At 42.6% G+C, this 15,541-nt stretch overlaps 1 protein-coding gene and 1 long non-coding RNA gene across 2 annotated transcripts in view; both read left to right on the top strand.

Moving 5' to 3' along the window:
- Nucleotides 1–6,489, top strand: part of SLC26A4 (solute carrier family 26 member 4) — a gene marked incomplete at its 5' end in the record, with an annotated part of 28,147 nt that extends 21,658 nt beyond the window's left edge. The window contains 5 exons of the mRNA XM_081927708.1: nucleotides 595–825; nucleotides 1,528–1,582; nucleotides 3,633–3,778; nucleotides 5,089–5,169; nucleotides 6,112–6,489. Coding sequence (XP_081783834.1) covers nucleotides 595–825; nucleotides 1,528–1,582; nucleotides 3,633–3,778; nucleotides 5,089–5,169; nucleotides 6,112–6,135 — 537 coding nt within the window. The 3' untranslated portion in view covers nucleotides 6,136–6,489. The remainder of the gene's footprint in view (nucleotides 1–594; nucleotides 826–1,527; nucleotides 1,583–3,632; nucleotides 3,779–5,088; nucleotides 5,170–6,111) is intronic.
- Nucleotides 6,490–13,281: 6,792 nt separating this feature from the next.
- LOC309379071 lies at nucleotides 13,282–14,778 on the top strand. The gene is made up of 2 exons (XR_014172342.1): nucleotides 13,282–14,166; nucleotides 14,410–14,778. It is a non-coding gene; the product is annotated as an uncharacterized lncRNA (long non-coding RNA).
- The last annotated feature ends 763 nt before the right edge of the window (nucleotides 14,779–15,541 follow it).

The raw sequence follows: 15,541 nt of genomic DNA, 5'->3' as shown, positions 1-15,541 counted from the left end.
CCCCCCCCTGCACCCCCACGCTATGCCACTGCTCTCTGTATATGTTCAAAGGCAATTTGTTAACTGATGGAATAGAGGCAGGATTGTGCTCATCTACCTGTGCCCATAGCATAGTGGAGCCTGGAATACAGTGAAGGATCTACGTTCCTGAGAATTTCAACATTTATATTGCCATAGTTTTTTCTGGGCACAGAATTTGATGTTTGCTTGTTTGTGTAAATAACAGGTTGTTTCTGACTCTATCATGCTTAGAGGAGGCTCACTGGAATCAATTAATTTAAGCCAAGGAAGACTAACTTATGTTGGAAACAGCCCAATGATTTGTTTTCCTTTTTTTCTGGCATGCAGTATAGCAAATGTAATTCTTTTATGTAATTGTGTGTATGATATGTGCCTATATGCATTAACACAATATGACAGTTAAATAATTGTGGCTTCAATATCGAGTCCCAACAAAGCAAATGCCCATTTGGGTCATATATTAAGAAAACTTGAAAGTCTGTTTAAAATATTTTATTAGGGTGGGGGGAGTCTACAGTTTTGTTTGTTAATCAGAATTTTGCTGAATATACTATGAATTTTTTTTAAAATCAGAATGGTATCATCAGCGATTCTGGTAGAACTAATGAAGCATTTGAATTTGATGAGGACCCAGAAGATCCTGAAGACCTTGATGTTCCAACTAGAGAAGTAGAAATCCAGGTGGACTGGAATGCAGAACTGCCCGTCAAAGTCAATGTTCCCAAAGTGTCTCTTCACAGTTTGATTTTCGACTTTGGAGCGGTATCTTTCATGGATGTAGTAGCAGTGAGAGTTATGAAAACAGTAAGAATATTTGATCACCTTACTAAAAAAAAAAGTTTTAAAGAACATAATAATTTGAATTTATGGGATTGCTAGATCATTCTGTGATTCATGTGCAATATGTGGGTTTTTCTGGCTGAAATGGTTAGTGCTCCTGTTGACTTGTGGAATGGTGAGATGCGCTAATAGCGCAATTGCTCTTGAGTGCCCTTTCTGTTGCTGTGGAGTATTTAGTTGCCTTAATCCCTGCATGGGATGAAACAGATAGTGGTGGTGATGGTGTCAAAGAAAGCAATCATATATTTTATAAAAATTGTAAATAGCAGGTGTGTGGGGATTGAACCTCAATTTGTAACTATGAGAAGGAGTGAGGGGCTTAAACTCTTTGTCCCCCACTGTAAACTTGATCCACAGTAACTGTCTCCTTCCATCTGCAATTTGCAATGGAGGAAAAGCTCTCCTTTCCAGTTGAGGTATGGTCCCCACACTTGCTGTTTACTTTTTAAAAGACCATCCATATAGTTGTGAATTGGGCACACAATTCAACAAGTCCTAATTGCCTGCATGGCCCTAATAGACACCACTGTGTATTAAGGAGAGCCATATTTTGCTCTACACTAACTGTGGGCTGAAATGTGGTGTCAATCAGTTCTAGAAACAGGCTACTTACAGAAAATGTCCTTGAGAATACATTTAAGATAACCCCAACCTTTTTCTTTTCAGATTGTCAAAGAATTTGAAAGGATTGATGTGAGAGTGTACATCGCATCACATTTAGGTAAAGCGATATCAATACATTTGCTAATAATGGACTGCGTTCATTCAGAGTAGCGAACAATGTGCAGAAGCCACATAGCAGAGTGCATGCTTTGCATGCACCATCATTTGCCTAGCAATTACTGGTAGAAAGGACTGGTTTAGACAGAATTCATATGGGAAGGCTGGGAAGGTTCTCTGCCTGAGACCACTGAGTACTTCTGACAGTTGGAGTAAGTAGTGGACCAGTTGAACCAACAGCTCGACATGGTATAAGGCAGATTCAGATTCATATAATAAGGAGGTGTAGGTTTCCTCATGATTCTGCATACCACATTTTTCCGTCTATGTATAATACGCCCTATTTTTGTGACAACAGCAAACCACACCACCAGTCCACCCTCGCCACTATCTGTGTATGAAACGGCCCCTAATTTTTGACATTGTTTTTTAGGGAAAAACCCTAGTCTTATACATGGAAAAATACGGTAATTACTGAGCATTTTTGCAGACCTAGTTGGTGTGAACAGCCTTTTAATGATAAACCAACAGAAGGGAAACAAAGAGACAGCCTCTACTAGGAACTCGTGCATTGCTAGCTTGGAAAGGAATATTTTTGCTCTCAGAACAAAATTAGACATGAAGTCTGGACATCTGTGACTGGATCTCCTGTTGTTTTGAAAAGATTGCTAGCAGCCACCAGTTTGTGGGGAGAGGCAGAATCCAACCAGGATCATGGCAGTGAGAAATGACCAGGGATACTTCTTTCCCATCTGATGTTTTCCTGATTGAAATAATCTTCAAGCTGCTATTTACCAAGGGTACCCACCATGGGAGGGGACGCGGGTGGCACTGTGGGTTAAACCACAGAGTCTAGGACTTGCTGATCAGAAGGTCGGCGGTTCGAATCCCCGTGACAGGGTGAGCTCCCGTTGCTCGGTCCCTGCTCCTGCCCACCTAGCAGTTCGAAAGCACATCAAAGTGCAAGTAGATAAATAGGTACCGCTCCGGCGGGAAGGTAAATAGCGTTTCCTTGTGCTGCTCTGGTTCGCCAGAAGCGGCTTTGTCATGCTGGCCACATGACCCGGACGCTGGCTCCCTCGGCCAATAAAGCGAGATGAGCGCTGCAACCCCAGAGTCGGTCACGACTGGACCTAATGGCCAGGGGTCCCTTTACCTTTACTTTACCCACCATGGGACAAATAGCAGATACACTGACTGTCACACAAGGGGATCTGCAGCCCCATGCAGATCATGCACACAATGTCTGCAGCCTATCGTGACTGTTGGAAAGGGATCGGTGTCAGAGGCACATACATGCACCTTTGGTGGAAATGCCTGATACTAACTGAATTTTGGAACTTAATAACTAAGCTCATTGGGGAAATAATCATTGAGGAGATAGACCCTGCAATACAGATTAGGGTTTTGACCATACAGTAAGCTCTCAGCTTGCGTGGGAATTATGTTCCTGGGATAGCGCCTAAAGCCAAAATCACATATTGCATAGTCAAAACACATTATGTGCAACGGCAAGCGCGATTGCCAAAGTTTTTCCCCTGGGCGCCCACCCTTTAAAAAAAATATTTTTTTTATTGCCAGTTGTGTAAAACTGAATGTGCACAACTTAAATGCATTTAAGTTGTGAGTGTCCTGTATATGCTTATTTTTCTATGGAAAGATTTGTATAAGGGTCCTGTAAAGTCTGACTTATTTACTAATCCGTATGTATTATTATATGCTGTAGAAGAACATTTCTTTTTGGTCTTTGATTGTGGCTTTTGTGTGAGTTTAATAAAATACAGTAAAAACAGCTTGATGCATATAGGATGAGACACTGAAAATACTATGAGAGCTATTATTTATCATTTTGACCATACAGGGCTATGTTTATTTATTTATTGTTTGTTTGGTTATTTATTTATTTATGCGGGAGGAGGTTGGCTGTAAACTTATAATTTTGCTAAAAAGGGAAAAAAATTGAATAGGTTCTGCACACAGTGATGTTGGGGTAGATCTGAGTATGCGATTTGCTTTTTATTTGGTTGTTGTTGCTGTTTTCAACTCTTCAGAGCACATTATCAAAACACTGGACCACTGTGCATTTTTCGATGATGCCATTCAAAAGGATATGTTTTTCCTGACTGTACATGATGCCGTACTCCACATACAGAATCAGAGCATGCAGAGAGACATCCAGGATCCTATATTTGAAAAGGTAACATAACTTTGTTTTCATTAATTTATGTGTACTGGCTTGTAGCCTAACTTTTGTGAGTAGAGAGCTCCATTCATAGAACAAAGCTTTCTTATCTCCTCCTTGCATGCAGCCCCCCACCCCAATGCCCCTCTAAACCTTGTCCTTTGAATCGGAGGACCCTTCAGGGCCGCAAAGGGTCTGGCCAGGACTCCCACGTTGCATGAGTGCAAATGTCTTTTTATTCATACCTTTGAATCCAAGCCACTTTAAATAAACCTCGTTTTATAGGAAAGGTCAACATCCACAAGGAACTAGACTTGTTCAACAAAGAAAACATTAGTTATTATTTATTTTTAAAACCTACACCTGGCTTACCTAAAAATGTGCAAAGTGTTTGTATGATAAATGTGTGCTTTGTATAAGAATGTCATAAAACTTATCTTATCTAGCCAGTGTGGTGTAGTGGTTAAGAGCAGTAGTCTTGTAATCTGGGGAACCGGGTTCGAGTCTCCGCTCCTCCACATGCAGCTGCTGGGTGGCCTTGGGCCAGTCACACTTCTCTGAAGTCTCTCAGCCCCACTCACCTCACAGAGTGTTTGTTGTGGGGGAGGAAGGGAAAGGAGAATGTGAGCCGCTTTGAGACTCCTTAAAGGGAGTGAAAGGCGGGATATCAAATCCAAACTCTTCTTCCTCTTCTTCTATCTACTCCAGATGGTACGTTGCAAACATTTATGAGGAATCCTTCCTCATTCTGTAATATTTTCTTCTAGTTGGCCTCTAAGGACCAGTTCAATTACAATCTTGTGGACATACCATTGATAGTATTGTCATCGCAAGCTACTTCAATATTGTTTGTTATTGCTGTCTCCAAAACCTTGGATTCAAAATGGTTTTTTTTTAAAAAAAAAAATGAATCCCTTAGACTTCACCCATAGCTCACCGATATTTTTAGAAATCATGAAAATGAATTCAGCATTTGGCATTATTGATTTTGTGCAAACTTAACCAGGTCAGCAAAGTCATATTTAGGGAATAAAAAGATATGACATCAGAGCTCCTAATAGCTTCATCTGAAGGCTTCAGTGATTGCTTTTTGTTCCTTTTCTTTGGATGAATCCTTTCACTATTTTATATTTGTATTGTTTTACTGAAATTCTTCTGTATTTTGTGTTTTTCTTGCAAATCATTCAGGATGCCTCTGGATTTGTGATGCAATTAAATAACTAATGAAAAGTATATCAGAGATTTATATTTAGTCCCTTAATCAACTGCATTGTAGTACATTTCCTGTCTACACATTCATAACAACTCTTAACATTTTGGTCCAGATTTCACTAATGCAGGAGTCAAAGGAACCGATAGAATTTACAGAAACAAACCAGAATGAAGAGCTTGATGTTCAGGAAGAGGTATGTTTTACTTTAGTACAAAGCATTATGTATCCCCCCCTCTTTTTTTTTTACATAAAATGATGATAAAACATACAGGGCCTGTTTAGTAAACACACCAGATACCTGTGTACCAAGGGGATACTAGCTGGTTGCAATATTGCCTTGGTCATACATGATGATCTTGAGGTTTAATTTTGTCAACTGGGCAGGGGAAATGGTTCTGGCTTTATAGCTTGTCTAAAATAGCTCATTCATCTCGGAGGCCATGATCTTCTAGGAGCTTCTACATATCTTCTGTTCACTTCTATGGAGCTGCTCACAGGGATGTTTCTGGAGATTGTTATTACATTCATAGAATAATTAAAGGCTAATGTACACCACAAACTTAAGCAGGTTTAATAGGAATATCTAACAGAGACCTTTTACGGGATTCTTTGGGGGAAATCATATATTTGTATGTTTGTAATATAGTACAACGGGACGCGGGTGGTGCTGTGGGTTAAAGCCTCAGCGCCTAGGGCTTGCCAATCGAAAGGTCAGTGGTTTGAATCCCCGCGGCGGGGTGCGCTCCCGTTGCTCGGTCCCAGCGCCTGCCAACCTAGCAGTTCGAAAGCACCCCCAGGTGCAAGTAGATAAATAGGGACCGCTTACTGGCGGGAAGGTAAACGGCGTTTCCGTGTGCTGCGCTGGCTCGCCAGATGCAGCTTTGTCACGCTGGCCACGTGACCCGGAAGTGTCTCCGAACAGCGCTGGCCCCTGGCCTCTTAAGTGAGATGGGCGCACAACCCCAGAGTCTGTCAAGACTGGCCCGTACGGGCAGGGGTACCTTTACCTTTACCTTTAATATAGTACAAGTATACAATATAGTATGAGTATGTAATATTGTAAGAGTTTTGAAAATCAGAAGGTCATTTTGGAAATAATGTTTCTCTCATTCTTTTTTAAAACAATTCTCACCAGGCTATGCGCAGGCTTGCTTCATGAAGGAAGGATATCGAATTTATCGTATCTGTGAACTCTGGCAAACCGGAAGCAATTTTAAAAGCATATTTATCATTGAAACAATTAACTTTGCACTAGAAGAAAATATTTATCTTATGCTACAGGTGTCTCGGACTCTAATTTGTCTTTTTACATAGTATTCTTGATTAACATTATTTGGTAAATTTGTATCCAAATTACTTGGGAAATGGAAAGATCATTATAGATATAGCAAAACTGGCTCCCAGCTTCTAAGTGGGAGGACACACACAGAACTGTATTTGTGTCCTAATTTTATTCCAATGTACGTAACCGAAAACAAGAAGCAAAGAAAGAAAGAAAGAAGAAAGAAAACAACTTGATATGAATTTGGAAGACATCATCATCACAGACTTTTATTGCGCTAGCCATAGGCCATGGCATCATTCAGAAAAATAACAAAAGGAAAACATCAATAACCATAAAAATCATCAGGCACCACACATACAAAATAAACCTCGGTCACAACTACTAAGATTGTTTGCTGCATAAAATAGAATAGCAGAAGATTCTCTAGTAAAATGTGCCAAATTAAATATCCGAATCCCCTTTGCAGTTGACCGTTATATTATCTAGTTCTTTCCTCCTGATCTTCTTAGCTGCCAATGCATAGAGTGCTACTTTGTAAGTTACAAAGTCATCAGTATCGCTCAGCAGCCATTTCACCCTTTCCACCCTATTCAGGTGAGTTCCATTCGGAAACAGGGGTTTTAGGAATTGGTCTCTTGGGTATAACGGGCACTGCAATAAATAGTGACACAGGTCCTCCACACAGGGTTGCCCATACAGACAAAGTCTCTCTTCATTATGTACTTTGCCGTAGCATCCATCCAACACCGCAAAGGGCATCGATTGGAATCGCAAGTGGGAACTTTGACAGGTAACTGGCCCTGGTATGTTCCGTTTTAATAAGTGGGAACTGTGGCAAACTCTTGTTAGAAGCCATCACAGTTAGATCCCTTTCTCTTGACCTAAAGAGACAATCTCTTAAGTGCCTCTTGTCCATCTTCATAGGATTTGGAAGACAATTATGGCTGCAATCCTAAACTTATTTACATGAGAGTAAGCATCACTGAGTGCAGTGGGACTCCTTCTGAGCACACATTTGTTTAGGATTACGTTCTAAGGTTTTGTTTGTAGACTACAAAGCAGACTGTGATGTCTCTATTTCTCAGGGCTACCTTTAGGTGCTACTGCCATAAAGGCAACACTATTTATGACAAATAAATAATGCAATAATAAGCACTAGGAATCTTTTTCCTGGAGAGCAACAGTGGGCTCTAAGTTGCTAACACAAAAGTATGTATAAAAATGCTTGGGATACACCAATCATTTATTTCCGAGCTGGTGATCTGATGCCTTTAACTCATTAGTTCAGGATATGTCTTGCAGTCTCAAATCATTGATTTTCTTGGATGGTTTAAACCCGCAGTGGCGAATCTTTTTGGAAAGTGTGTTCTAAATCAAGTCCAAATTATAAGGCAGTTCCATTTCTAGTTTGTACTGTTATGGTACATACCTAGCGTTTCCATTGTGCTGTTCCATGCGTTGGTGTATTTTTGCCCTTTGTGTACCAACTCATGGAGGGCAACTGCACATATCTGGAAGGACAGGCCTGGAGCCCAGGTTTTGCTCTGTGTCATACTAGACTCAAGGACTTTATTTACTTGCTCAGGTGTGCCACAAACTCTTGGCTCCTGTGGCACCTGTGGCACCCATGCTGCAGTGTGGCTACCCGTAACTTCAGTCTTGTAATCAGCCCTGCCTCTTTTAACCATTAATCAATACAATATTCCAGCAAATAACAAATATTCATTCTGCTATAACAAATATTCATTCTGCTATTTAAAAAAAAATCATTTATCATATTTCTGGAATGAAATACTACTTTCCTACATGTCCCTAAATGTAGCTACATGAGCAAATAAGCATTTAGGGCGAAGTCTGTTGTAAAGGGCATATAATAACGGTGTTATATTAGTTCTCGGTACAATTATGTCAACTTAAAATGTCGGATTAAAATTTTGATTTGGTAATCCTTTTTTAAAAAAATGTATAGCTTGTAATAATAACTGGAGATAAACAAAAGAGCAACTAATCACCAAAGCATTCTAACAGCATGTACTTTGTGTTAGTGAATAGTGTTTTTTTAAATGTGGTTTGAGGATCAAAATCCAAGTTTTCCCAGGCCACCTATCACATGTGTATCTAAAAAAAGCGCCACTCTTACAAGTGCCTTATTATGTGAAAACAAATTCCAATTAATGGTTCTGCTGAATTCATTGAACAGTATGAAGGAAGAAAGCTTTTGTCAGTATATTTCTCAACAGACCACCATTTCATTCATAAATATGTATAATGTATATGTCTATATTAAAAATAATAAAAGTTTTACACAATATATTTCTGAGCTCCTCTTTTTTACTCTTCCCACTCCCAAGCAATGAAATATGAAACATAGCAGGGAATTGGAAAAATTATAGAATGAAAAAATAAACTTATAGATGTTCCATTTATAAATAAATAAATATAAATGTTTCAACATTATATGCTGAAGCAAGTAAAAGCTATAGTAAAGTGCAAAAGCATATTTATTCTTTCTTACTATCGTGTTTTCATTTTATTGGAAACTGTTTATTAGGAAAGTGTGATCTGCCTACGTGTCACTAAAATGGAGTTAACTTGGAAAGAGATTATTTGAATAGACGAGATTGTCCTTTTTCACCTTTGCTATTTGCTTTATCCACATAGCCCTTAGCTAAGCTGTAAGAACTACAAGAATACTAGAAGTTGTTAAGGTAGGAAGGTGTCTAAATTCAATTTATATGTAGATGATGTAGGCTGGGTTAAATATAATAGCACTAATTCTTATGAAACGTTGACCATTAGTAAGGCTTCAGGTTATAAAATCAATTTTACAAAATATGGATAGTTTAGCTTTAATAAGAATAATTCTATGCAAACATAACCAAACATTATAAATTCCATGGATAAACACACAATCAGATATTGGGTATACGGGTAATGCAAAATTTATAAACATTATCAGAATATAATCATAATAAATGAATGAATGACTTAAAATTATATAAGATCTCAGTTGATGAAACAAACTGAAAATATTATGGATGGGAAGGATGTCAGTGTTTAAAAATTAGAATACTCCCCCAAATCCTATTTTTGTTTTTAAAAATACCATTACAGGTCCTACCAAAGGCACTGAACAATGAGCAAAAAATGTTTAAAATTTTTGTCTGAGACAAAAAAAGCCAAGGGTTACTAAGAAAATGTTGATTAAACCTATGTATAAAATTCCATTCATAAAAGATTTTTATGAAGTAGCCATGATATTACAATTACAGCATTTCAACAGGAGCAATGTATTTCCACAAACTTGAAAAACATCCTTTAGCATTCTAGCAGATTTGATAAAGATATAATTAAGGCAAAGTCCAATATTATCTCCACTCACTTCAATTTTTTATAATGAGGAACTAGAAGATGAAGCCTGATTAAGGAATCTCTCTGTGAAAACTGTGGGCTAATTGAACTGGGCAAACTTATTAGAGATAAGAATCTCAAAATGGTTGATGAGATAAGAAATGAAATACAACAGCTCAACCCTTGAGATATTTGAAGATGGCTATCCTATCTCCTCTCAGTCTCCTCTTTTCCAGGCTAAACATACCCAGCTCCTTCAACTGTTCCTCATAAGGCTTGGTTTCCAGCCCCTTGATCATCTTGGTTGCCCTCATCTGCACACATTCCAGATTGTCAACATCCTTCTTAAGTTGCGTTGCCCAGAATTGGACACAGTCTTCAAAACATCAAAATACAGAACACATCAGTAAATTCCAAAAAGGACAAAAACCAACAATTTGGCAAACATGGAATAAATTCAATATTGCAAAAACAAACCACAATCTAGGCTTAAGTACATAAATATTTAGGTAAACAAGAGTTGGCTGACAAAGAAGTATCTGGTACTGCTCTTGCTGCACTCCAAGCAGTCTGGTTCTGTCAGGGAACTGACATCGGAGCCAGAAGTGGAGGCAAGGCTCCCAAGCAATGCCGGAGAAGGGCCAAGCAGGGAGAGAGGGGACTCAGCAGCTGGGGAAGGAAATCAGCGTAACACCAGGGATAAAGGGGGACGGATGGGGGAATCGGAGAGAGGGCTCCAGGACTCTTCGCTGGAGACCAGCGGGCAGAGCACAGGTCCTCCGCTACCCACACCCACCCTGCGCAGAAGACTTCCGCGCAGGGAAAGTAGGCGGAGACTTGGCGTCAAATAACTTCTTTGCTGGAAGAAGTTCAAGAAACGCCCACTGACGGATTCTGCTAGCGACTGAACAGCCACGAAGTGAAGGGCTGTCCAGCCAGGAAAGGTTTAACCAGGCTACCTAGCCAGGAGTGGCGGCAACTTACGCACGAGCAACCCCCATATAACCATTACAGGTTCAGTTCAGAGAAGAGGTGCAGATGGACATACAGCTGGTGCCCATATCCTTACACCAGAAGAGGCTGACAGCAGCAAAATCAAATGTCAGAGAAGGCAATGGTGGCAAGTCTCTTCCCCAGCCTCCTGGATGTACCAACTGCCGATGCAGCTCTGATTGCATTTATTGGAAAAATATCGATGGACCTCAGGCACCAGGCAGGCTCACGAACATCCCTGCCTGTTATTTCCCCTCTGCTTCATAAAGCGATACTGGAAGCCCAGATGCCGAGAGAGGAATGTTTCCACAGTGTAATAGAAAAAAGGGGGGGTTGGCTTTTGCTGCCCAACTTCCCAAGAGACTGTCTCCCCTAAGTCCATGATCGGTCAGAAATGAATGGATGGAGGCAAGATCCATCGAAAGCAAGGGAGATCTTTATTTTTCTGTTGCAACAGAGTTCCCTCCCCCCCCCCTTGCAAGGAGGTTGGAGATACCCAGAACAAGGGTGCAAGCCCCTATAAAGACTTTTGAAATTGCCCACCCTTTAACCAAGCAGAAATTTCAAGGGACGTTGGGATTGTCTCCCTTTAAGAAATGGGTCTGAATGAAGAATGATCTGATATAAAAACATGAACTCCTAAAGAGAAGATCAGCAGGTGCTTCAAAGTTCTGAAGAAACATCGGGGGGGGGGCAAGTTTGGCCCAGGGTCCAGGTGGGTGGGTTGCCATGGGAACAATGACCTGCCCTCCTTTGTGACATCTCCTGCTTCTCCCTTAAAAGCCACCAACTACAGGTGTCCATTGTGGGTTTGTGAGGAGAGGTAGAGAGAGAGGTGGAGATTTCGGAGAGGCTTTGATTTTGGTTTTTGAGGGAGGCAGGAACTGTTTTAATAGGAGGCGGAGGCAGCAGCAACAATGCGGTCAATTCTAGAGACTCAGGAGGAAGGCAGGATCAGCGGACTTGTCCTTCGCGGGACAGAATGGTAAGTTTGTGGGGCCCCATCCTATTCTTTGCCCCTTCTCCCCAGAACGATTCCCGTAGGTTCATTATCACGTGGTGCTGATAATGCCAAGGTTGCAGGCTCGGTCCCTGCATGGGACAGCTGCACTGCCCGCAGAATCCTTGAGTCTATCTTCCCTAAATGGGGGGGGGGCTGAAGTGGTGACACCCCCGTGGTGGCGATTCCAGGGTCCCCTCTTAAAGGGGTTTGTATATGGGAGTTACTGGCCATACACTGAAAGGTTGTCAGTGAAGCTTTTTACAAGGTAAAACAATGTATGTTGACAAGGCCTTGCTCCTGTCAGCACTCACCCTGCAGGATCCTGCACTAACTGCAACTTCCAAGCACAAGGGAAGCCCCACATACAGTGCATGGCAGTAATCCAGTCTTGAAGCAATCAGGGCCTGAACTATGGTAGCCAGGCTCTCTCCGTCCTGGAATGGCAGGAGCTGGTACCTCCTTTCTCTCCAAGCCCTGAATGCTCTTGGCTGCCTCTGTGCAGCTGTTATGAAGTCCTACAGTTCCTTCAACTGCAGAAAGAGGGAAGAATGTGCTAGCAAATCTCTATTAGGCTAAACGTATTTCTGTTTTGCATCATCTCTTCTAGGCTCAGGCGAATGAGAAGCTTCATGCAGCTCAAAAAGAGCAATAAAGTGGCCCCGCTGCAGAACAAGAAGGAACCTGTGGCACCAGGAGAGGAAGTAACCCCCCACACCATTTTGGGAAGGTCAGGACAGGAATAGGCTAGGGGGGCAGCTCAGGGTACTGTATAGGATTTGTGGGGTAGGGGAAGCTAGTAAGAAAAAAAACCAGTCTGGCTCTGACCCAAGGCTAGAGGGCCACATTCTCGTATGAGCCTCATTCGGGGGGCTGCAGGCCAAGACTGGCCCCCAAGGCCTGGGGTTTGCCATCCCTGTAGGAGGAGTGTAGAATCAGGGGAATCAAGGAGAAGATTATTGGAATAATATTGGAAGCTGCAAAGGGACGAACTAACCTGTCCGCATGTCCTTCTCTTGTTGCAGTTGTGCCCAAGCTCTTCAAGACTCTTCCGAAGCCTGAGGTTAGTACTGGGGGGAACATAAGAGTAGGGACTGGATCCCCCAGACCCTCTGCCCGCTGACTGTGGTCTTTGCCCCCAGTTCTGCAGTCTCTGAATCCTTCCACCCCCACCCTCCGAGAGGCTCCCAAAGCAGCTAATGCAACTAATGTGGCGTGTGTCCCTGGGGTGCCAGAATGATGCCAGAGGCATGTCCTGCCCTCTTCCCTGGTGCTGCCCTTCCACCTCTGCCCAGGCGGCTGCAGGGCCCATGGAGGTCCTCTGGGGCAAGGGATTGGGCCCAAGCCTGAGGGAGGCCACTCTTTCCTGGCTTGGGCCTCCTTGTGGGCTCCCTTGCACCTGCCAATGGTGGGTTTTGTAGTGTCACAAAAGGCATCTCATCCAGCTTTCTCTTTCCTTTGCAGAAGGCAATGGCCCGACACCGGTCCTGTGTTTGGCCAGCACCTGAGGAAGGTAAACGAATCTCCACACCATGGGGACTTTTCACTTAGTAGCCTTATGGTTCATGCCCAAGAAAGACCTCCCAGGCCTATTTGCTGTGCCTTGCCTTTTTCACTTCGCCCCAGTAGGCAGGGCCCTGACTGACTCAGCCTCTCATTTCCGTTCTCTTCCAGAGGACGTCATTACTGAAGATCTGTAGGGTTTCCGGTTCTGCCATGGCAACGTCTCTCCCTTCTGGCACCAGACTCAGATGGAGGGGAGGGGGTTACCTGAGGTTGTAAAACCCTCTAAAAAACCCTGAAGGCAGTCGGGGGACAAGGCACCTGTGGACGTCTGTGTGCCTGCTCCTGCTGGTCTCAAGCCCTGCGCCGCTGAGGCAGGCTCCACGGCTGCCATTGCAAGAGGCAAAGCTCCTTCACCTCTTGAGATATTGGATCCAAATTAAAGGCGCCTCCAGAGGAAATGTGGAGAGTCAGCTGCAATCTGAATGAGACTATCGAGAGGAGGGATGAAATTTGAATGTCCTGCCGTGATTGAAAATGGAGAGAAGAGGGGAGGGGAACTTCTTATTCTTCTTAATTTTATTTTTATTATTTAAAGTCTGCAAGGACTTAACACGTACCCCATCTGGTTTAAAGAAATAAAAGGATCACAAGTGGCGGCTATCAGCTTTCCTGTGCGCCAGCTACGCCGCGATTGAGGTGATCAGAAGTGCGCCCCCTTCGTCGCCTTGATTGGGCTGTGGGCAGGGAGCGATGGCTGACGCCCATTTTACGCCCCCCTCACCTGTGCCCCTGGCAGGGGCCCACCTCACCACCCCTTAGCTACAGCCCCGGTTGTTGATATTTTCTTTTTCTTTCATTAATTTTTTATTAGAAATTTAGATAAAAAATATTATCCAAAAGCATGTCATCCTTAGTTTTGACAGGTGCATCCCTTGCACCTGTCAATTGTGGCTTTTGCAGTTTCACAAAAGACGTCTCATCCAGCTTTCTCTTTCCTCTGCAGAAGGCAATAGCCCAACGACACCGGTCCTGTGTTCGGCCAGCACCTAAGGAAGGTAAACGAATCTCCACGCCTTGGGGACTTTTCACTTAGTAGTGTTATGGTTCATTCCTGAGAAAGACCTCCCAGGCCTTCTTGCTGTGCCTTGCAGGCCTTTTTCACTTCACCTCATAGGCAGGGCCCTGACTGACTCCAGCTACAAAAGCTGAGGTGGTTGAACCCTTGGGTTTGGGTATTGTTTGGCAGGCGTTGTTGAGAGAGGCTGTTAATTCAATCTCTCTTTTTCATTCTCTTCCAGAGGACATAATTATAGAAGACCTTGAATGAGGGTGGGGAAAAATCTGTTGAAGAAAGACAGCACCCAGATTTTGGGAGGCATATAAGTGGAGCAAGCAGGAGAACTCTCTCAGTATTTTGAGGGGGAAATCCCCAAAGCAGAAGAGATCCTTGGACAGCTTCAGAACCAGCCTCAGTGCCACCAGCTTACCTGTCTAGAAAGACTTAAGGACTGGAACTCCAGCATATTTGGGACTTAACTTTCAAACCATTTGGATTACAAAAACTAAGAAGCCGAAATAGGGACTTTGGAACTATTCTCAATTACCACTGTATGGAGAAGACAAGTATAATTTTGTTTTACAGAAATAAAGTTTGACTTGCATTTTTATTTCTCTCTGTGTGTTTTCCCCCTCTCTCTTCTTTTTGTTGTGGTTCTAACAAAATTTAATTCTGTATTTTACTTGAGTTATTTTTGTAGTTTCTTATTTGTTTATTTGTTTTCTTTTTCCTTTTAATTTTTTGTTACTGTACTTTGATTTGCTGTATGGGGGAAGGGGAAGATTGACGAAAGGGAAAGGGAAATTGGATGCTCAGTCTGGGAGAAAGGAAATAGTCTCACTCTTGGGCTGAGCTGAGAATTGCAGGTGTGACCTTGAACAATTTAAAAATAGTTCTAGGAAGCCACTAAAGTAGAGATGGCGAGTAAACAGGAAGGAGCAATTTCACCCACCATATAAACAAGCAGGGAGGGAATCTGGAGTCCAGGGATAGCATGACACCTCTTCTTCTTTGGTGATCACTTGTAGCTGAGTAAGATTGTCTTCCATAAACACGGTTTTAACATTGAGTCCGTAAGTGATGGTCCTACATGTCCTTCCACAGTGGGGACATTGGTTCCCAGGCGGGAGCTGATCACGGTGTGGATTTGCCAAGCGTGCCTTCCTCTTAGCAAGTTTCTCCCTTGCGTCCTGAGTTTGAGTGTCTTCAAAGCCCATGACACCTTCGGTAAAGGCTGTTCTCCAATTGGAGCGCTTGCAGGCCAGTGTTTCCAAATTGTCGGTGTTTATACTACAGAGCCTAGGACTTGCCGATCAGAAGGTTGGCGGTTCGAATCCCTGCAACGGGGTGAGCTCCCGTTGCCTGGTCCCTGC

This window comes from Podarcis melisellensis (assembly GCF_964234715.1).
Source record: "Podarcis melisellensis genome assembly, chromosome: 10".
Lineage (NCBI taxonomy): Eukaryota > Metazoa > Chordata > Lepidosauria > Squamata > Lacertidae > Podarcis > Podarcis melisellensis.
The sequence above is the reverse complement of the archived record's forward strand: the minus strand, read 5'-3'. Positions and strand labels throughout refer to the sequence as shown.